This window comes from Bombus vosnesenskii, unplaced genomic scaffold (genome assembly GCF_011952255.1).
Source record: "Bombus vosnesenskii isolate JDL3184/JDL3185 unplaced genomic scaffold, Bvos_JDL3184-5_v1.1 scf7180000013305, whole genome shotgun sequence".
NCBI classification, from domain to species: domain Eukaryota; kingdom Metazoa; phylum Arthropoda; class Insecta; order Hymenoptera; family Apidae; genus Bombus; species Bombus vosnesenskii.
In genome coordinates this window covers 1,812,915-1,835,757 of record NW_022882954.1, presented here as the reverse complement: position 1 = coordinate 1,835,757, position 22,843 = coordinate 1,812,915, and the positions used below count along the sequence as shown (strand labels likewise).

Sequence of the window (22,843 nt, the reverse complement as noted above, 5' to 3'; positions counted from 1 at the left end):
AAACAGCAAGACATCTTGACTTAACCTATGGATTCAATCATCATTTTCACTAAATAGTTATTGACATACGACCTATCAAAGACAATGTAATTCATTCTAATAATAATCTGAGATAAAATGAACTTTGCACGTCATAAATAACAATATATAAATATGTACTTTTACGGCTCCTTTACGAATGTGGTTTGACATTTAGTTATTTTTATTTTCAGTCGTGTCACTGAAAAGAACAGAAGCTCAAAAATACCATCTATTTGCTTTTGCTTTAACAAATCAAAATTTCATCAACTACTAATAGAAAAGTTTTATGGCGTCTTGTGTATATATACATGTATGTAGATTGATATATGATCAGATTATTAAGTAACGAATTTTTATCTCTAAAGAAAGAAATTAGTAACAGTGCCGAAAAAAATTATACGTGACAATGTCAATATTATTATTACAAATTTAAGGTGTAATAAGATATCCTTATACGACATATAAAAAGAATATCTTTGGATTTTAGCGATAAATTTCATCAAAACTGATCATTCTTTAAAAAATCAGCTGTAATTGATCCGCCGGATTTTCAAACAAATTATTTCAGTTGTTTCTACATTTTATCAACAAATCAATTTTTTGTTTTACTTCTTTCGTAAATTTTATTACCTGCTGTTACTTTAATCCAATTTCGTTGGTTTTTTATCTCCAGCAATTATGTAAAGATCTGGATAACAGCCCTATGAGCAAAAAATAGTACGCAACTAAACTAAGCACTTTGCAAGTACTCGTTATATGCACTTCGTTATCCTGCCCTATGACTTCATATTTTTAGTACAGAGCACGATGGAACAAAAAATGTTATGTCGAAATATCGTGAACTACTATTAGACCGATTCGATCTTATATAATCGGTTGCATTGGAAAAAGGAGAAAAAAGAAAAGAAAACTAAACGACAAAGAAATAAAGAGAATCTAGATATTTGAAGAAAATAGAAAGTTCCTTTATCAACTACGTCGATTGTATGTAAAGACTTGTATAATTATTTTGCAGTAGGATTCTTTTCTTGAAAAAATGCACGTATGCGAGTACGTATGCAAAAATAAAAAATTATGACGCGACACAAGAATGTAAGGATCTACATACGGATACTTATTAAAAGCCAACTAAATTACTATATTTTCGTAGTCGAATATACAAACATACATATTTTCGTATAAACTTTGAAAGTTAACAAGATGTACAAAGACATCGCGAACCCATTCAATGGCTAAGTTCTTAATTTCAATATAGGTTACCAAAATGTTGCAACACTGCTTTTTCTTTTATTTCAAGAGGGTTAAATTTAAGTGAATATCGTTAATACACAATCTGTTTTATTAAAAACCAATCCCCTCCATTTCTAGGCTTTTATTCGCTCGAATCAGTGTTGAAAATGATATCAAACAATTTTCATTTCACATCCAATCGAACCTATTTTTACCTATTTTCTAATTCTCTTCAGTATCTACATAAGATGGATCTCGAATCAATGATACCGAAGATAAATTATGACGAAGCTAGCGAGCATGAAAACGATAATAATAATATTAATTGTAACGAAGAATTCTTACTGTATAGGAACATTGTGCTTACGTTGGCCTAGCCTCCGAAATCAAGTTTTCAAAATCTGTATTTAAAATACTGTTAAGGATGTAAGCGTTATTATGTTTTTGGACTTATTGACTCAATATAGAATATACTGTCCTTCCAGAACTTGATAATACTGGAAAGCAGAACAATCGAGATTATGGCTTTTCTGAGACATTTTATCAGAATTTATTATTTCGTGTAAACGTTTATAATAATTATAATTTACAATTACGATGATCGATGATAAATACAAATAGAACAACATAACTCGGGACGAGGAAACTAGGAAAATGTAGCGGATGAATATTTGAAATTTGCGATGGCTAGCTTTCTCCACGAGGAGAGAGAGAGAAAAAGAGAGAGAGAGAGAGAGAGAGAGAGAAAGTGAGTGAGTGAGAGAGAGAAATTTTACGAATCGAGATATTATATAATTATTAAAGTGAAGGACAATGTTTTACCATTTGTTGTTATAACACAGTGATAAATATTTCGATAATCAAATCACTAATCTAAACTTTTACAATGATCGAGTAAAAAGTAAATAGAAACGAGAAAATGAATAAAGGAAATGAGCGCAGGAAGGATTCAAATAAGAAAATTACAAAAATTGTACATCACCCCTTCGTAACCCGTAAGAGATCTTCGCTCTCTTTATCTACAAAGTAAATTTACGACGATGTCATTAATAAAAAAAAAAAAAAAGATATATGTATATATACATACTCGAAGATCAAAATATTGAAGGAAAAAGATATATAAATCGATTACAACGAATTAATGCTCCTTGTAGTAACAAGGATATAAGGACAAATGTTGATGGAACGCCGATGGTTTAGGAATTCCAAAAGGGCCAAGGAGAAAGAAAGAGGAATTGAATATTACTAAAGATGCGCTGCGCGAGACCGGTATTAAAGAACAATATATGTAGTTGCATTCAAAGAATGGTGTCAATTTCCTTTTATAATATCTACCCGAACTCGCTTAACTGGTTCATTTATAGTTGGATTTAAGAAGACTCTCTCGGGAACCATTCTGCATAATTTTATCGTACCATTCTTAGTTCTCAGTCTCTTTTGCATCGGTAACTAATACTTGCGTAAACCGATAGAAAACGCACATTAAAAAGAATAAAATTATCAATCACGGATTCAATCGGTACTTTTCGAACGAAATCGTAATCTACGGATTAGTACTGATTTCCCACGTTGCTATTCGGAATCGATTTTATGGATACCTCTGCAAAATCGACTCGTTTTCGTACTCCAACTTCGTTCATTCATACTCTATTGTGTGTTCAATGCGACAGAAACATGGACACATTAAAAAGTACAACATATTTGGGGAACGTTTACCCACGCAACACACGCTGTAATACCGATAATCGTTATTTGTTTCCATATGGTAAACATTTACGTATATTATTATATGTTTTGTGTCTGTATATGTAAGTCTACGCCTGTGTGTTTAGGGTAAGCGCGCGTATTTTACATACACTTAAAAGTATCCATGCATACGAGACGAAGAATATGTCGAGTTCATTCTACCGAGACAGGTAGATTAGGACCTAATGGAATGGACCGAACCAGAGGCGGATGGTGGATTTCTAAGGATTTCAACCGACTATGTAACAATAGAAACAGAGTAAAAAAGAAACGAAAGCGAACAAATATTTAACGTTTATTTATTTTTAATATTGTAAAAAAGAATGATTGGTTTTAACATAGAAACAAATGGAATTTCGTTTATTCGATCGGCGAAAATTAGGAATTGTTACTTAGAATTTAACTAAGATACAAAACGGACTTGCCATAATTCTCAAATAATTAGAAGTACTTGATTCATACATATATACATGTTAATCCGCCCCTGGACCGAACGTATCCGTTGCATTTGGACGCGATCGATTTATCGTTATCGTTTGACTCTTCCCATTTTTAAAATGGCAACGTTCGTCCCTTTTATCAAGGTTTCGTTTGAGCCGATCACAGACCGTTACACGTCTTTGTGATCTGCCGTTTGAATACGTCACCCCGAGATACCAAAAGAAACATGTTGTTTGATAAGTTGTGATGGTTGATGGTGTAGGGTCACTATATAGGTGATCGATCAAGATCTATAATGGAGCTTTTATCCGTTAAGGAACAAACGGAAAAAAATTCATTCCGCCAACTTCGCATTTTTTTTTTTTGCATTAACCGAATTCATAGATAATGCTCTGCTTAGAAGAAATTCTGTAAAGTTATTAATATAAATTTGCAAAATAGCAGGATATAACGAATTATCCTCGAACTCTATCGACAAATTTCACGAGATCGATCATGCCGACAAAAAAAGCTGATTATATATATATAATATATATACATGCATACACTCACGCACGTACATATATACAAATGAGTATAGATGCTTGCGTACTTGCGTATGTATGTTAAAATTAAGGAGAATATGATTTTTTTTTACACGCGTACACATAATTTGTTCTCGTTTTCTTTTTTTTCCTTTCGTTTATCATGACATTAGTAATCGAGTTTCCGGTAAATATCTGTTGTATATATATTATTGTGTATAATATATGTATATATATTATAACATATATACGGAAGAGAGGGGAAGAAAGAAAGATAGAAGAGAGGAGAGGAAATGGAGGAGGCGGAGCATAACGAGAGAAAGAGAATCACAGCTTGTGAGAATTATTGTAGTTAAAAATCAGGACAGAAGAAATATCGAGAGAAATTTCTTAAGAGGTAGTCACGTATCGATTGGCTGTTTAAGAAATCAAAATCAAGCGTCCCCTTCCTTCTCAGATATTCACGCGTTAGCAACGGACGGTCATGGCGTACGATGGATAAAAATGCATTCTTAAAGTTATGTGCTTCACTCACCTCGATAATACAGCAACTATGACAAGGACAAAAATTCGAATTTGGAAAAAATATTTAAAAGCAAAAGAGTCGTTTTAAACGTGTCAATTATAAACCATACACACACGGGTACGCGTACACATAAAAAAGATGGAATAGAAAACAGGAAACGAATATGCACACAAAATGTAGTATTCTGTACTCGCGTGCACGCGTGTGTATGCATAAGACTTTTTCGTGTACTACTAACGTGCAATATGTAAAAAGTATTAAATGTAAAAATTAAGTCACCACTGATGTGTTGGAACTTAATAACTTAATGTATTTTTACTCTCCTTTCTCCTCCTGCGTTCTTCCCTTCGTATAATAATATCGTACTTGCTAGACAATGTGAAATTTAATTTAATGACAACTGGATATAATGTAATTAGATTCATGCGTGCTTTTTTCCTTTCACTTCGTTTCTTCTCGAATCTCTGTTTCGTTTAGCGATACTTTAGATGGTAAATAGTGAGCAGATTTGGGAGTAGTGACAGTGTTTCGTGGCTGTTTCTCGCATCCCGCGTCTCATCTGAACAGCGATATCGATACAGGTTTCTGTTTCTACATACCCGTCAAAGACTAGTTTATTCAACATTTTACCTCCATCGGTCACGATTTCGACAGCATCATTTACACCCCGTAATCTACTAGCGATTACCTCTTTCTCTCTTATAACGTTACATATAACATTTTTGTTCTCTTCTATACTCTTCGATACTATCTTTTATACTACCTTATCGTTGTACGATGAGACAGCGTTTGCGAAATTCTCTCTGTCCTTTCCTCTGTTCATCCACAATTTGTTTTCTCCCGTTCTTCCACACAAACACGAGTCAATAACGCTTCCCTCGGATAAACTTGTTGTCAAGAGATCGAGTAACTCTCACGACTCGACCGCTTCCTTTCGTTAAGGGTCGCGCGAGGCGTGGTTACGCAATATCCTACGTTAATTTCGCATAAATTCGCTAATTTTTTCCTTGGCCTTTTGTTATCTTCTCTTCGTTTCTCTCTCTCTCTCTCCCTCCCCTTTCTCTCCATCCCCCCTCCCCCTCCTGTCGTAGATCGACACTCCTTTTGAAATTGAATACTCAAATTCAAAACTTTTGACGAGTGGCAATAGCGAGTATATTCAGCGACCGGCACGTGAATCGATCCTTTAGGAAAGGATACGGTCGAGAACGAGATTCTCTCGTGTTCGAGCTTTCGAATCGGGCGTAACAGCTGTGGCGGTGGCATTGGCAGCAGTGTGCGGTCGCGTTAGAACAAAGAGGTCGTGACTTTCGAGGAGGAGATTAAAAAATAAGGATGCGGGAAAAAGGCGACCTTGCCCTTGCGAATGTGTAATTGAAGAAAGGTGGAAGGAAGTAAGGACGTAAAGAAGGAAGGCAGGAAAGATGAAGAAAAGGATGGAAGAGAGAAAGGATGGGAGGCATAGAGGGCGACATAGAGGGGAAACCCGAAGAGGGATAAGACAGAATAATAAAACGAGGAGTAAGAGCGATAGGATAGTAAAACAGACAAGATAACGAAGATTGTTAAACGGAATGAGAAAAGAATAAAAGTGACAGGGAAGGAGGGACAGGGCAGCGAGGTACGCGAAGGACGAAAGGACAGGCGAATGAATAAATCGATCTCGGGTGGATGGATGGGTGAGCACTTCAAGGGACGGGGGGACGATAGAGAATAGGATGTTCTTATTAGGTTAGAAAGGACTTAAGCTTAGGAAGGTTAGTTATCTCCACCCTCCTGTGCTTCGTCCGCATCGCCCTGCGTGTCACTGGTCCAAAGAGTGAGGTTGTCGCGTAAAAGCTGCATAATTAGCGTGGAATCTTTGTAGCTGTCCTCGTTAAGTGTGTCCAGTTCTGCGATCGCATCATCGAACGCCTAAAACATTTACGCAAACGTTAAACTGGATAAAACGTACATTCCGCGTTCATTTCAATTTACACACACGATTTTATTCAGCAATCGCGCCAAAACTACAGGAACCGCATTCTTTCAATCACGCGAGATCACACATTCGTGCAAAGCATTAACCAATTTCTATTAGAGATAGAAAATGTTACGAACATATACGTATTAAATGCGTATGATGCGGAATGGTTACCGGATACAGTGGAGACTAATTACAGCAATGATCACACCAAATATCGAAGGAGCTTCTTTCTTTCTGTTGTTTTTTTTTATGGGTTAGTATGCACTCAGTAACATAGCATTTACCGCACAGTACCACGACACACTGATGTCAATTGTAAATTATATAAAGTACGTTTATTTGTTTAACCTATGATAGTCATCCAACCAAGCATCAAACTGTCGATTATCCCTAACCTGTTTGGCAAGATGACAGGCTCTAGCCGGAGAATTAATAATTTCGTAATAAAAAACGGAGAAGTTGAGTGCAAGACCGAGCCTGATGGGATGCGTAGGCTGCATTTTTGATTTTGCTATGTCAAACGCTTCTTGATACGCTTTCTGTGAATCCTCGACTACCGCTGCAATGCAAACCGAGAAATCTAAATTATAACTTTCATAAATTTCGAGATAGCGCATAACCTCTGTCGAGGTACATTTGTATAAGTGTATGTGTGTGTGCGTGCGTGTGTGTGTGTGTGCACGTCGGAATCGGAAGGAATAAAAAATAGGGAGAAGGAACCAATGGAGCGACTATCCAACCCCTGTGCGCAACTAAGTTTCTCGGGTTAAATATTCATACACGAGTTCGATCACGAAGCTTAGAATACACGCCGACAAGTTGTAAAAGTAAAAGCGTCTTCCCATCGAAAGATAAAGTAAAATCATATTTTTGCCTCCACTGCATCACCACCGCCGTCGTCTTTCCTATTGCAACTTTCCACGATTGCTGTGAACACTACCGACATCATCCTCGTTTTTATAAATTATACCTGTTTGGCCAGCTGGCAGGCCTTGTCTGGTGAGTTGATGATCTCGTAATAAAAAACGGAGAAGTTGAGAGCAAGACCGAGCCTGATGGGATGCGTAGGCTGCATTTTTGACTTTGCTATGTCAAACGCTTCTTGGTACGCTTTCTGTGAATCCTCGACTACCGCTGTAATGCAAACCGGGAAATCCATATTACAATTTCTACAAACGTATACATAGAGCGTGACCTCCCTCTATCGCGATATATATGTAAGGGGACCTCGGGATAGGAAGAACGAAGAGGAAACGGGAAAAGAAACGAGCATCCAGCTCGCCTGAATTCTACGCGAACATTTACAGTATTCGTTATGGTGTACGTGAGCGTACTATACGGTTGTGCGAACAAAAAGAAGTCGACCAGAGCTTAGATACACGACAAGTTGGAAAGGTTAAAGTGCCTCTTCCATCACCCCATAAACGATAAAGCGGAATATCATGTTTTTTGCCTCCACTGCATCACCACCATCCTTTCGCATCTTTCCGCGATTGCTGTAAACTCTATTATCGATATGCGTATCAACCCTCGCCTTTGTGAATTATACCTGTTTGGCCAGCTGGCAGGCCTTGTCTGGAGAGTTGAGGATTTCGTAATAGAAAACGGAGAAGTTCAGGGCGAGACCTAGCCTGATCGGGTGGGTAGGCTGCATCTTTGACTTGCTGATTTCGAACGCATCCTGGTATGCCCTCTGACTGTCGTCTACCACGGCTGAATATATTACGTGCAAAATTATCAGCAAAATTTCAATCTTTTCGTAATCGTCGATATTTCGAATTTAACACCGATGGTACCTCGATACATAGTCATCTTTAACGTTTCGCAGATAACGTGACGATGATACCGATACTAATAATAATAATAATATTAATAATAATAATAATAATAATAATAGTAATAATGACAACAACATAGATACAGAACGATCTGATACACGCTAACCGACATCAATTTACGAAACTCGTAATTCGACTTGTCCGCGTTTCAAACTAATTTCGAAAGAAACGACACCTCTCTCTCTCTTGTTTCTGTATGTTATTATGTGAATTTAACATCGAATATACACGAGCGAAATGAAACGTAACAGACGTTTTTGTTATTATCGAGAAAAATATACGGCGTTAAATTCCACCAACGTTTTAGGAACGTTTTTCTGTTCAGGTGTAACGCGTTATACACAGATATTCCGACATAGGACAAGCGTCATGGAATTTTTCAAATCCACTTAAATCTAAGAATATATCAGAGAGTAGTTTCAACGAAGAACACCTGCCGTTGCAGCTGTGCTTCCTTTTTTCTTTTTTTTTTTTTTTTTTTTTTTGAAGTACAACTACGAAGACGGTCACAGGTACGAGAGCATTGTGCGACACCTTTCTATTCGAAGAAAGACGTATATCGATTCTCTCGTACGAATTCAATGTCAGATTACAGACAGTGTATCTTCGATAGTGCAATTACTTTCAAATTACCATGTATCTCAAAGAAACTTTGTAACGCGAGAAAGAAGAAAAAAGAAAAAAGAAAAAAGAAAAAACAAAATCTTACGTCGTATTAACGCTTTAGAAGAGCGTCGATGAAAAATCAACTTCGACTAACAGTGATTATTAATCGGAATCGGTAAAGTTGTAGTTGTATAGCTGTTAGTAATTTATCGCATTACCAGATACATACCATTTCTGGTTTCTCCGGTAGCGACTTCTGCGAGATACCTGTAGTAGTCGCCCTTCATCTTGAGGTAGAATACTTTACTCTCGGCATTACTAGCCTTAGGGATCAGGTACTTATCAAGGAGTCCCTGCAATGTTGACAGTGCGATCAATTTTTACATATTTTCCCCTCTATTTAAATATTTACATCGATTTTTCTGTCTATTTATATGTGATGTCGCACAAAAATGAAAATCTCCGTTTCCATCGTATATACGCGAATATACGACGAATATGCCAGTGAGTATTGGGAAACATTCCGGTGCTTTCCGTTTTCCAAACGCTCCTCGCTATAGCGGCTTGAAATATTAAACGCGTTTATGTAAATTTGTTTCGAATATTTGAACACGTCGCATCAAGCTAATCGCTATCAAAGCAAATTCAATCGCGATAAAGAAAGATGTTCTTGCGATTACTGGAACAAGTTTTGTCATGCTCGTTGGACGACGAGAAAAGATCGCAAGACGAGCTATTGGACAAGGAGCCGAGCCGAGGAGGTGGTAATCAAGCCACGTGAAATCCAAACCGATGAGCGATCTTTGCTTTTGCCAGCCATGGAATACGCAGACGCGACAGAAAGGATCGTTCACCGATGTAAGACGATCCATTTATAAACACCAAAAGCCAGCTACTGCTCCGTGGACGTGTTAAATCTACCATATCAGAATGTTCCGACCAGAATAATGCACGTATCGTAGTTGATCGTGTGCGTCTCATCCACTTAAGAAGGAAATACGCAAACATTTCCCATTTATGTGAATTTCGTTATTCGTCAAATCGAAATTGCATAATAATAATTCGTAATAAAATGTGTAAAAGAGAAGTGAAAAAGGAGGGAATTCTTACCAATACGTCATAACAGATTTCACGCAGCTCCTTCTCAACCTTTTCCCTATATTCCTTGGCCATCTGCTGTTTGCGCTCAGAACCTTCGGTTTTCTGCTCGATGGAGGAGATGACTCGCCACGAGCTACGTCTTGCACCAACGACATTCTTGTACGCTACCGACAACAAGTTCCTTTCCTCGTTCGATAACTCGACTCCTGTTTCGGTGACTGCCTTCATCGCGGCTGCCATATCATCGTACCTTTCTGCCTGCTCGGCGAGCTTTGCACGCTGAACCAATTCCTCCTTATCGACGGACATTGTGTCGGCTAGAAAACAAAAATCTCGATATACAGAGCTAAACAAACAACGAGGGAATTCAGTCAGGCGTAATTGAAAGGACGAAGAAAACATTACTGAAAAGGAAAAGAAGAAGAGAAGAGAAGAGGAGAGGAGAGGAGAGGAGAGGAGAGGAGAGGAGGTGTGTACATAACGTACATCGACACAGGCGTAACGGTACAACACAGTTGGATTAACTCGCGGCTTCAATGTCGCTGAGTTCCTTTTCTCATCTATCCGGGAGTCGCTGGTACGCGCGTGAGAATAGATTTCACCGACGCGTTTAGAACACAGAGTATGACGTACTCGGGCCGTGCGCGCGTGTGCTTCAACCTAACTGGCCTCGTTCGCACATAGTGTCGCGAGTATTTTCTTCCTTCTTCTTCGAAAAGAAATAGGGAATTTCTTCTTCGAAGCTACGGATGAGCAGATGTTTCGAAAACGCAGTTACATTCTCCTTTTATTCGGTTTGGTAACGGTCATTGACAATGGATTTACCCGAAAGAGAAATTCGGTCTTTCTCAGCCTTGACCATGAACGTCACGTGCACCTTTAGCTCTACACCAAACATTTTTACGTTCTAAATCAAATCAATAGGAATATAATGGATTTCACTGTTTGATAAAAATCTACGTTTCTCTTGCGATCAACGACTAATTCAATCGATTTAATGCATAAAACTATTTCACGTTGAAAACTTGAACTTTTAATTAATTTTTCGCTATTTCCAACCATTTTTATCCAATAATATCCATAATAATTATAATACTCTCTTATCACGATTCGTGTCTAGAAATTATGCACTCAACTAACAAATTATTTCCAATGGAATGATGTTATCGCGTGATTATTCCTACCGATTATGTTCAAAACGACACAAGCTGCTGCAAACGTTCCTTTTCCTGTTTCTATTAATACCGGTAGATTTTTATGTTCATTCGATCGATTTTTATCCGTTACATTTTTAAGCAGGATAGAAGCGAGTATAACGATTGTGAAATCTTCCATAAAATGATCGATCGATAAGGATCGCGCATAAATGGAAAGAATAAAACTTCAACGACATCTTTACTAACGTGGATATAATCGCATGGTAACGATGAGTCACTGCATCGGACCGCGTTACAACGCCAAACCGTAGTAGGCACACATCTAAACATCTCGACTCCTTTTAACACGTTCTACGACCGTTCGTCGACCGTGCGCGCGCACGCGCACCCGAGATCTTCGGTTTCGTATTTGTACGCGTTTTACCCTACATTCTCGATCTCAACGATCGTTAAGAACATCGATTCATAGATAGAATCAGCGAAAATCATCGACCACGATCAACAGTAACTAGAAAGAATCCATAATATCGGCACGGAGCTTTTATATCAGCTATATCGCATATGGCGCCTGATTCTCCCCCAATGAGTCACGGCGGCAAGGAACATCGTTGTGACGCGACGTAACAGGCAAATCTATATACTTCTCACGCGTACGCGTCGATTACAACTGCATCCAAGAATGAAAGTAATGAATCGCGGATTATACCGGAAACGATACCACCATTTCTCTACGCGTTCCCCTACCGATGTTTAACGACGTTTCCATTTGACTTCAAGCAGAGTCGTTTTCTACTCCCATTCGTATCGATCATCCTCCTTTCTTTCTCGTGCACACAAATAACGCGCAAACTCCGTTCGATTCACGTTTTAAGATTCCAGACGGCTCGAAAAAATCAATTAGCAAAGTAATTTCGAATACGACGATCTATCTCTATACATACGATAAATACGGATTAATCCATCACTTATCGCGATAATAGCAGTAAAAAATTTGGAATTTGCTACAAGAAAATAAAACACGCTGTTCTTATTACCCTACTTCTAATCATAAGCTGAAACGCTGCTATAACATCGATCATTGGTATTCAAAGTAAGTAATTTTAAAAGCTGGAACATGATCGATTTCGTGTATGTGCGATATATGGTAAGTCTTTGTTATTAATTCCTCGAGCGAAATGCATTCTGTGCTACTTAAAGGGGTAACGAACAACGGTGTTTTACGTATCAATCAGTAAACATTTACATCATTGTCATAAAGCAACCATGAAGCAGCTCCTCCCTCCAAACGATTATTCGCAAAGCGGCGCACGCGTATTTTTCATAATTTGCGCATACCCAATTTACGAGTGCGATTCAACGTTGAAAAACAGATGAGCAGTTTTTCGAAACTTGTTTTCTTTTAGTGCGCCTTATCACGCTGGTAAATATAACGACGATGCAAGTTACGTAGAAACTGCGTATGAATCGTTATTGTCGCGATCGCCGTTCACATCCATTCATCTAATAGGACTGTTGGGACACGAGAACATTATGTCACCAGAAAAACTACCGTTTTTCTGTAAAAATGTATATACGGCAATGAAAATTAGACTAAAATTTCTTGTTCGCGTGCTTCCGGTTCGTGGTATTTACTATGAACTATTATAAATCGGATTGGAACATTGCACCATGCAAAAAGATATTCAAGAATACGTTGGCTCACACGACGTTCAAGAAAAACGATTAATCGTAAATCTTATTACAAGATATACATTCATCGAGCATCGTTTTTCACGTTAATGTGCAAATAGTCGATAAAATTATGTACGACGTAAGTAATCACAAGCTGGATTAGTAATCAAATCAAGATTCGATTGAGCATCTCGGAGAAAACATATATCCATGAATCGATATTACAAACTGAATGATACTAAAATGGCAAATTGCGAATCGAACGAGTTAATTTCTTCGAAATTTCGTATCATTTCGTATGGTTGTTATCATTGGTCGATTATTCGACAAGTAGCACGATCCGCGTGACGGTAGATAGACGGAAGGTCAAGCAGCCAAATTCTTCTTCGAAGAAACCCGGACGGAAATATTAAACCGGTAGGTGTATTCGACGTCCTATATTTAATCGCGCGCAATCACCTGGCTTTAGGTTAGCAGAGACTCGGCGACACTGTTGCCGGATCTACACGAGAACTAATGAGAAATCCCACGTTGCCAGTGAAATATTTCCGGCGCAAATTTTTCAACCGGATCGCGAATGAAACGTGACGAAATACATACAACTGTTTGTTCGAACTAACCGATATAAATTCTACGTCTACTTCTCTTGGTCAAACCTACTTCGATAAACGATACGGCGATTAACGCGAAATACACATTTCGTGCTTCTTTTACAATTTCTTCATACCCTTATCTTTCTTCTTTCAAATGCCATAACGATTCTTACAATTCATCTCGTATTAACTTTGCATTTGGTCCTAAATAGGTCCCCATTGGCCGACCCCATCCATTACCTACCACGACTAATCCCACATTGCATTAAAAATCTCGAAAATGAAATAACTTATATGATATGATCACCAAAAAGCGATAATTTCAGTCACTGAGATGAATACTAGTGAAGATGTCGCACGGATCGAAAAACGTGACATCTCTGTCACGTTGATAAAAATACGAATTTTATCGGCCGATTCTCATTTATCTATGTCTATCTATATCTCGTTATATTACGCGTTATATTCTGTACGATAAATTACGATTCTGTTAACGTACATTACGCTTACTTTAAATCGTTATTTTTCGCATTTAAACACATTAGCCAAAATTGATAAACTAAAGAAACAAGAGGAAACGAGGAGGTTTCATAAAATGTTACCAGTTGCCACACGAATACGTTTCAAGAGGTAGAAAAAGACATTCAATTTAGACACGCAAAGTGGTAGCTTCCGTGGGAGGTGAGGAGCAAAACTGACGCTGTCAGGCCGAAGGTCAAACGCGCGAAACGCTTTGAAATAAAAAAAATTGTGTACATTTATCATGAATGATTTGAGGTTATGCTCGACGTAGTCGCGTATCTCAGCCGAAGAGGGAGCAGTCAAACGGAGCGCCACGGCGCTACTTTCACGAAGCGAGAGCGAAATTCCTTGTCTACGCTCTCTCTCTCCCTCTCTCTCTCTCTCTCTCTCCTTAGTTAACACGCCCCGTCCTCGAAGCGTTCACAACCGCTTCATGTCGCGATATGGACTTGAACAAGCCGAGGACAAAGAAACCAACAACGGGAACACCTTGCTTCCGGCGAAAAACGAATCGGCGTCATTGCGGAGACCGCGCCGATTCACTTCGATTCTACTGCGTCGCAGTATTATACCGCAGAGATCGATAACCGATTCACTCTCCTTGACTCGTTAGTTTAATCGTAGGAAAACGCGACACAAAGCGAAATTTCCAGCACATTCTCGAAATACTAATACGGCCTGCAAAAAGGAGGTTCGAATAAAGGAGATACGGAAGCAATCACTTGTACCTTGGCATGCATGGCAAAGAACGAAGTCAAACGAAAAAGATAAAAAAAACTAAATAGGTAGAAAATAATTAGAGATTTAAATAAATCGAGAGAGAAACTCGAAAGATAGAGCAGAAAAGTAAATGCGAGACATAGACTTATAGAAAAGAAGCAGAGCAACGAATCGTCGCAGTCTTACCTATATTTAAAGTCTTTTGTACAATAAATACTTAAATAAATATACGATCAGCGTATTCCGTAGTTTCGCGTAAAATCGGGAGGGGGGCCGAAAACTGACTAGACTCTCGGTACTGCTAGTTCTTTTTTGTTCAGGGGGGTAAAGAGCGAGAGCGTATTACGCGGAGAAACTACGCCGGGTCTTTTTCCTCAGTCACTCAGTTACGGTACCACACATCCCTCAGTGACCACTCCCGCACGACTGAGCCGGCAACGCTGCTCGTGGTGGGGACTCGGCGCGCCTCGTGCCCGGACTCGTCCGCATTCGGTTTTACTCGTCCTAGGTCGGTTTCCCTCGGTTTCCTTCGTGACCGAGCCGAAGTATTGATCGGTTCGCCCAGCATGGCCGGCTTGAAAGGTTGGGTGGGGCAGTGGCGCACGGTTGTCCCTGTCCCGGGACGCCAGCCATGGAATACGATGCGTAGCGTCGTATTGCGCTGCGCTACGCAGCGCTACGCGTTATATATTCTGCATATATACTTTCAATATCTCTTTCGCATGCATTCTATATCATTGCTCTTTCTTTTTTCATTCCTTTCCCTTCCCTTCTCCTCTCTTCTCTTCTCTTGTAGTTTCTTTTCTTTCTTCCTGCCTCATATCCCTTCAAACTTGTTTTCTCGAATTAAATCAATCGGATAGGTACATCCTTTTCTCCATCGCTTTTTACGTCAAGTCCACTTCTCTCATACTTTTTATTTTTCGTTAATTACGCTGTATAAGTTACCAAAATGTTATTTTCCATGGTTGTTTCGAATCAGTGAAAAATTGAAATCGTGAAAAGTCGTAATAATTTTTTATCGATTTGTTATATATGTACATATATATTTTCACGTATATATTAACGTTTCACACGTTTATTTGTATGCATAATTAATTGCATTTATATAATTATTACGATACTTTTAGAAAAAACACTTCGAAAAGATTCGAATGACGAAACCATTTTCCATTTTAATAAAAATGTATGCGAACATTGAAAATTGAACTTGCGCGTAAAATCAAATCCTCAACGTGACGCGAAAACACGTGTATCATCACGTGATACGCAGTTCTTGCCGGCGAATCATTTTGAAAATATACGATGTATCAAATAAACATCCAAAGATATCGATTGATTTCTATTTTCATTTTAAATGAAACTACTTTTCGTCGTATGGTTCGCCAACTCGTAGCCTAAGTACGTAAACGTAAAATCAATTGCAGTACGTATTAAACGGTAAAACGGCATTCCGCAAAATCTTCTGGCCTCGAGGTTCGCTCTTTTCAATAATTTCTGAATTTTCATACAGATTCACGTCACGAACGCAGGTGCATATATTTTGATTTTTTTCCGGTAAATCTACAATATATGGGGTGAAAAAAGAGGGAGAGAGAAGGAGAAGACAAGCAGGAAAAAAGACAAATTAAAAATAGGAATGCATTTGGTTCGATAAGGAAAAAAAGACAAATGTGGACGATTCGTATCAACGAGAATACGAGTATAGAAAAAGTGGTAATTATGTAGAATACAATGGTTGTATCGAGAAGACGCGTACAAGAAGAGGTAGGTAGTTTTCGTCTCCTTTACTCTTTAGCTGGTTGGCGAAGCTAAAATGAAATATTGATCTGCGGAGGCGCGCGCAACCCCTGCAACCGACCCGCCCTTCTGCCTTGGCCACCATTTTCCATTGCTCACCCCCACCTCTGCTAATGCCGTTTTGCCATTCTTTGCCGAATCTTGTAGAAATAGGGTATTTATTTCGACCAATTGTTTCTGAGAAATTTTTTGGTAAAAGAAACAGATAAACCGATAATATAGTTCGTGGCTGAATCATTCAACCGTGCATTAAATCGTAATGCTTCTTTGTCCTAAGCGTTGTACCGTTTTTCATAGTTCTTTTACAACGAAGCAACCTCTGGCTTCCATTTCGCGATCATCATACACTTGTAGGAACAATCTTCCTATCCTTTAATTAAGACAACGTAACCTTGAGCTGCTTGCGATCCTTTAAACTCTTCTCTTTCAAACGATCAAACTTTCGACGTTTGAAAGCTATGCGATCAGACATCACTAGCTGTCGTTTAGCATCTAACATTGTTATTCGCACTTTCACTGGCCATAACAGGCAGTCCAAATACCTATCATAAACCAATCGAAAGCAGAGTAGCATCAAGCTAATTGTCTTCGGCAATCCTTAAAATGAGTCGCCTTTGACATGCTTGCTCTTACACATTGACGATGACCAAACAAACGAGTCGCAACGAGTCGATCGATAGTAATCGAGAAAATAAGAGACAAGTTCAAGCGTTACGTTTTCGTTTGATTCTTTCGTCGATTTATCATTGCTTGTTATTAGTGGTAGGTAGCGTATCGATACCACTGAATTTAACGTTTGAACGTTTCATACGAAACGACAGGTAATTCGATGGCAAACAATAAAGTAAAATAGTAGCTCCGCATGCACAACGTAAGTACGTTGATACAAACATGAGAGAGAAACAAATGGGCAACGCGTGAACTTGCCGTCTTGATTCGACCGTCTTCTTATTGCACGTAATAAAAACTCGGTAGCAAATACGAAGGAATTCTTCTAATTTCGAATCCATAGCGGTAAGACGTTGAGAAGTAGCGAAGTAATTTAGTTACTGTCATTACGACTCTATCGATATCACTCTTCGTACAGTGCGAAACAACAAGAGATTAGATTTCACGCTTTCGATTCGTACGGCACGAAGTATGTAATATTCCGATAAACACGTTAGATTCGAAAGGACATTATAGAATAATACGATATGCGATAAGCGTGAAATAAATTGCATCATAGACTGTGCAGTAGAGCGAGCGAACGTGGGTATGGTTGACAACCGTTGGAAGATCGGGTGAAATAAGTTGCGACGGACTGCGCATCAAGGTGCGTATAGCGATGCACGGTGTTACGTGAAGCACAGTGCGTGTCAAACGTTTAAGAGCGCGCGATATTACCGAAGAGAGCAAGTCGTTCGACGAGCGTCATGCGAGCGCGGTAACTGCAAGAACTTCGCAATTTTCGATTTCCAGATGACAAACCAGCTTATTCACGAGTGACTTCTTTTAGATTAAATTCAGCCGAAATTTGTAAGAGGGATACGGTTAAACGATATCGCTGCTTTTTCTCTGTTCCGCGTTTGCAAACGGGCAAATATTTGACGCAGAAACGAGCAGTTTTTCGCAGCACGTCGGTAGCAACCGATAAGGCAAAAGAGCTCGTTTGATCGTCGGTCGGCCATGAACGAGTTTCTCGTTTCACGCGAAGAACCAACTTGAATACGCCTTTTCGAGAATAGATGATCGATATAAACGTATCGAATGGAACGAAGAAAAAAGAGAGAAGTGCAGGCCATCGAGGATAGAGGAAGCGTAACTGTTACGACACTGACCTTGTACAGGTGGACCGGCTTAAAACTGTCCTCGTATTTTTCAAGCTTCGTCGTGCCTAACGAAATTCTCCATTACCTCGTCGCGTCGTCGAGGCACCGGGCGTAGTCGCCAGACTCGAGGATATTTCGTTATTGATTTTCAATAGTATATGCACCATGCTATTTTTATTGCTGTGTTCTACAAGATTTGATAATATATCGAGAAACCAACGAGTAGGAACGATGAGCGAGCAAAGTGCGAGTTATAGGTACGTGAGAAAGCGTAAGAAACATTTGTATTTACGACGCAATGCAAATAAAACGATGGTAGTGGAGAGCCGTGTCAACGCGCCAGACATCGGCAACCAGTTTCCGATTGAAATGCGTATAAAGGGCGAGCTTTTGCGAACCATCAACAACGCGTACTACAGGTGGTAGAGCGTACGGATAACGTGTAGGCGTGATATTTCAGCTGCTTCTATATTTTTTCGACTCTCATCTCCAACCAGGTGTATCTCTGCTCCCTTCGAACAAGTTCAACTCGATGATTTCCACCATCTATTCGACGAAATCTACATTCTCCGTTGCTTCTTCCTTGACCATCTTGCTGTTATTCCCATGACTTACGTTTAATCTTACAATTAAGGGAAAACGAAAAGAAGGAAGAAAAGGGTGAACCATGTGAAAAACTCGTGCTTATTTAACACGCTGTTATTGCCGGTGTTCGAATGGCTAACTCGGGCAACGGACGTAGCAAGTGCGTGCTTGTGCCGCTGCCATTCACTCGTCTTCTAATACACGCGTCTTCCGTTACGCTCGATATTTTCATTCACCTACGACGAAATCTTATGCCAACTTGAGTTCATCGAGCACACCAACGAGGTGGGGGAAAGGTTGACTGCAACGGGTCAGACTTCTTTCGACTTTTATGCTACTCTACTACTAGCTTCTTCTAGTTTCACGTTCGACCACACACACACACACACGTACACGCGCACGCGCGCGTCCGCACGCAAAAGTGTCGATAAAAGGGATAAAATCGCAAACGCTCCTGCCGCATTACGATTTATACAAACCGAATAGTTTCCGTACCAAAACGATCCGCCTCGACAAATCGATCACTAGATTTATGATTCAGATCCTATCAACTAGATCCTATCAAACGTACGAAAAGTTATCGAACCGGACACGTTACTCGTCTCAGACTATCAGCAAAAATCAGATCCGATTATTCTTGAAAAAATCGAACAAAAAACATCGTGCGCAATTGGTATTTACGTTAGAGGTGGCGCGCGTACATTCGAAGAAACGAAACACAGCGCCAGCTATACAGGATGAACTCGCGCGAGTTTCTGCGTCAGACGTCTTGGAATAGCGAATGATGTCAAGCTCGCTGCTTCGATTCGGTTCAGCTCGTTCGTTCACGAGTTGGCCGAATACACACGATACTTCGCGATACATTCGCTGAATCGAGAGGATCTTTCGAAACTTTGAAACTCTATAATACCGACTAGTCGAATCGATATATCGACGTTACTGAAACATCATTAGCTACAAGAACAAAAGATAATATGCGACGCTTGCTCGAACGTCTTAGACTCGGGCAACCAATTTGGAGACGTTTGAAAACATGGTAACGTAGGAACGATACGAAAAAGCGAATAGTGCAAACTGCTGCAAGCACACCTATGCTAATAAAAAACCTCTACGATTATATCTTCTTATCGTCAATAACTCGCAAATAACGTCGATATTTTGCGGAAGGATGCTTAACATAAACAATTACGTAAAAATATTTCCGAATGAATAAACAAGCGTGTCACTCGAATAAAACTAATAATTTCATCGAAAGTCTGTCTAGTTGATTCTTTTTAAACAAAAGAAAACACCACTCGATTTAGTCGTTAGCAGTAAAGAGAATGTAGAAAAGTTCAGATGCGATCACTCGTCAAAATGGCAATACGATCGTGAACAACGATTAAAGAGACACGCGACGTTCTTGTCGTATCCAAGATACCTTATTAATCGGTAAAATTCAATTTCCGACCGTACACGATACTCGTACCATACACACTTCCACAAATTTCGATCGCAGCCACAAAGTGTTATACCTATGGTCCGTCCATGGAACCATAAAATCGATAGCTGACTACCCGTTCGATAACGCGTTTAATTACCGTTTTCTCTCATTGACAGTTGTCCTTGATATATAACACTACATGTAACAACACGACCACCGAGACTTTCTTCAACCTCTAACAAGCAAGAACTTGTTTGTTTTTAACCGACTAGTTTTAGCCGTTTAGTTTATAGCGTCACGTTAAAAGAACGAACAATGGTAGATAAGGGTAGCGTTCAGCAAGAACAACCCCCTGCTACTGCTCGGTCAAATTCTTGAGCATACCGATCAACAACTCGAGACCGCACGCATACTCGCCAATTTATTATTACTTATAAATTTAGCGCGACAACTATCATTCGAAGCTTTTCTCGCGTTATTTCGGGGTTTTTCATTTCAAATTCGAACTTACAATAGTTGCACGCCAAATTACCGAATTATGGAAAGAAAAAAATAAGAGAAAGGTGGGAATGATGATCGAACGAAGAGACGGTCAGACTGGAAAAAAGAAGGAGTAGAACATTGACATGAATCGATAGAATTACCGTGCCAACGATGTTTACGACTTTTCCAATAAATTTAGAAATGGAATGGAAAACACCTTGAAATAACAAAATGGCAAACTTATGAAACACATCACCTATATGATAACGAGCGAGCCTTAATAAGTAAGCTTACGGGAACGAAAATCTGTCGTCGGTACTATCGTCATCGCCATCGTCATTGTTGACCTTGGCAAAAGCAGTAAACTTTATCTCAATTCGAGTTGTTCGATGACCGAGAAAGAGTAAAAGAAAGATGCGAGAAAGGGAATTCACGGTCCTCCACTATATAATAATATAGTGGAATAAATGCCCAAGTACCTTCTACTAAAATTGCCGTTCACCAAAAATGAGAGATAATTCGCTATAATAAACTAATTAAAGAGAGAAGGTAGAGAATGGCGCGTTACTGCGTCCAATCTTTTTCGTGGAAATACTTTACGGAACTGAATGACGTACTACATATTTTGAGAAAAATGGACGATTATGAACTGCGCGCGTGTTATGTCGGTCAATAATGAGACAGTACATAAATTTATACATAACCTAACGCACGGGAACTAAAATCGAATGTTACTATTGATGGATACCTATATTACGTATATGGACTTGGGTGTTTATCAGGCAAGATGTGTCGACGTAATATCGAAAGCACGATGATCGGTTCACCTGTCAAAGGGCGTGTGCTCGGCACAACGCCTTTACGAAGATGGAAAGCGCGTGTCGTGCTTTAACACGATTTCAAGCGGAAGCAGGCCAAATACATATTGTACGCGAGAGAACAAGCTAAATCTACTACGCAATGTATCTCCGATTTCTCCGAACCATATAAGGGATCAAATATTGCAAGCAAATATTAGTTGTAACATCGATCCAACACTTACGCGGTTAGTTGTCATATCAAGAAATTCCTATGTTCGATGAAAACAACTGCCAATACGTTAACTATCGTGTAGGTATACGGTAGAGCGAGATTTGAAACTAATTATTTTTTCGATTCTTTTTAAGCATAAAATGTATAATTTCATCACCAACTATACAACTAAGATGGCGGCAATTATCTTGTTCGTTAGGGCTGTCGCGTCGCGTGCGTCGCATCCGCTGTGAGCGGCAAGTGACTACCTTCAGACCACCTTTTTATCGTACTGGAATCTAACGAACTTTATTAAAATGATAATTCGTTCGATAAACGAAATGATATGATGACGTACATCAAACGAGAACGAGTCGAAATGAACGATTTCGACTACGAAAATGTAATAAAACGACCAAGTTACAAGTTATTTCGAGCAACTTGTGAAAAAGATCAGGCGACTGCATGGCTACGGGGTCTACACGATCCGCGTTCAATTACACTTCGTATTATTTACGGGCGATATTTTAAAAGACATTGCGTGCAATGACCTCTGCTTCACTTGTACACACGCATATAATTACGTTTGAAAAAAGACTCACCTTTAGAGTGTTACAAACGGCCTAGAAAGTCGAGGCTTCGGCGTATTCAACGGCTCCCGTCCACTACGATCTCACAGAGTGCACTGGCGCAACGAGCGGAAGCCGCCATCTTGAACTGCATTCACTTGACGCTTTCCGTCCGTTCGAAATACACTTCTTTACCATTCCCGCCTTTTCTCAACTCTATCGACAAACTATTAATTCGCTTGTGTGCATTTGACAAAATCAATTATTTTACATTTTTCCAAATATCTTTGCTATTCCTATGCTTCCTTTAAAATTCTGTTGTAATATATACATACGTGGGTACACATTTTCAATTGATTAAATTGTATGCATTTACATTAGCATGATATTACCGAATCAAAAACAGTTTGACATTCTTCTTTACATTTCAATCAATCGGTTACAATCGTTGTTTCAATTAATTTAAAAGTTGTACAATTTTTCTTTTTGCTTGACATAT

At 39.2% G+C, this 22,843-nt stretch overlaps 1 protein-coding gene across 7 annotated transcripts; it reads right to left on the bottom strand.

Annotated features, from left to right (window-relative positions):
- Positions 1-1,138: 1,138 nt before the first annotated feature.
- Positions 1,139-22,519, bottom strand: LOC117234426 (14-3-3 protein zeta). 7 transcript variants are annotated; one of them, XM_033495599.1, is made up of 5 exons: positions 21,807-21,830; positions 10,009-10,316; positions 9,128-9,251; positions 8,004-8,167; positions 1,139-6,402 (listed from the first exon to the last, which is right to left on the bottom strand). In XM_033495599.1, the coding sequence occupies exons 2-5, from the start codon at positions 10,306-10,308 to the stop codon at positions 6,247-6,249; spliced, it is 744 nt and encodes a 247-aa protein (XP_033351490.1). In that variant the 5' UTR covers positions 10,309-10,316; positions 21,807-21,830; the 3' UTR covers positions 1,139-6,246. The 7 variants fall into 7 exon arrangements, with proteins under 7 accessions (XP_033351490.1, XP_033351491.1, XP_033351493.1 ...); XM_033495600.1 differs by lacking the exons at positions 8,004-8,167; positions 21,807-21,830 and adding exons at positions 7,425-7,588; positions 14,849-15,115; XM_033495602.1 differs by lacking the exons at positions 8,004-8,167; positions 21,807-21,830 and adding exons at positions 6,850-7,013; positions 14,849-15,115.
- Between the last annotated feature and the right edge of the window lie 324 nt (positions 22,520-22,843).

What these genes read in the sequence shown, in the direction of transcription:
- LOC117234426 (XM_033495603.1), bottom strand. Translation starts at nt 10,308, where the DNA reads ATGTCCGTCGATAAGGAGGAATTGGTTCAGCGTGCAAAGCTCGCCGAG. An exon ending in AAATCTGTTATGACGTATTG is followed by an intron (nt 9,252 to 10,008) that starts GTAAGAATTCCC and finishes TCAACATTGCAG; the next exon opens with GGACTCCTTGATAAGTACCT. An exon ending in CCTGTCATCTTGCCAAACAG is followed by an intron (nt 6,403 to 6,849) that starts GTTAGGGATAAT and finishes TAAATGTTTTAG; the next exon opens with GCGTTCGATGATGCGATCGC.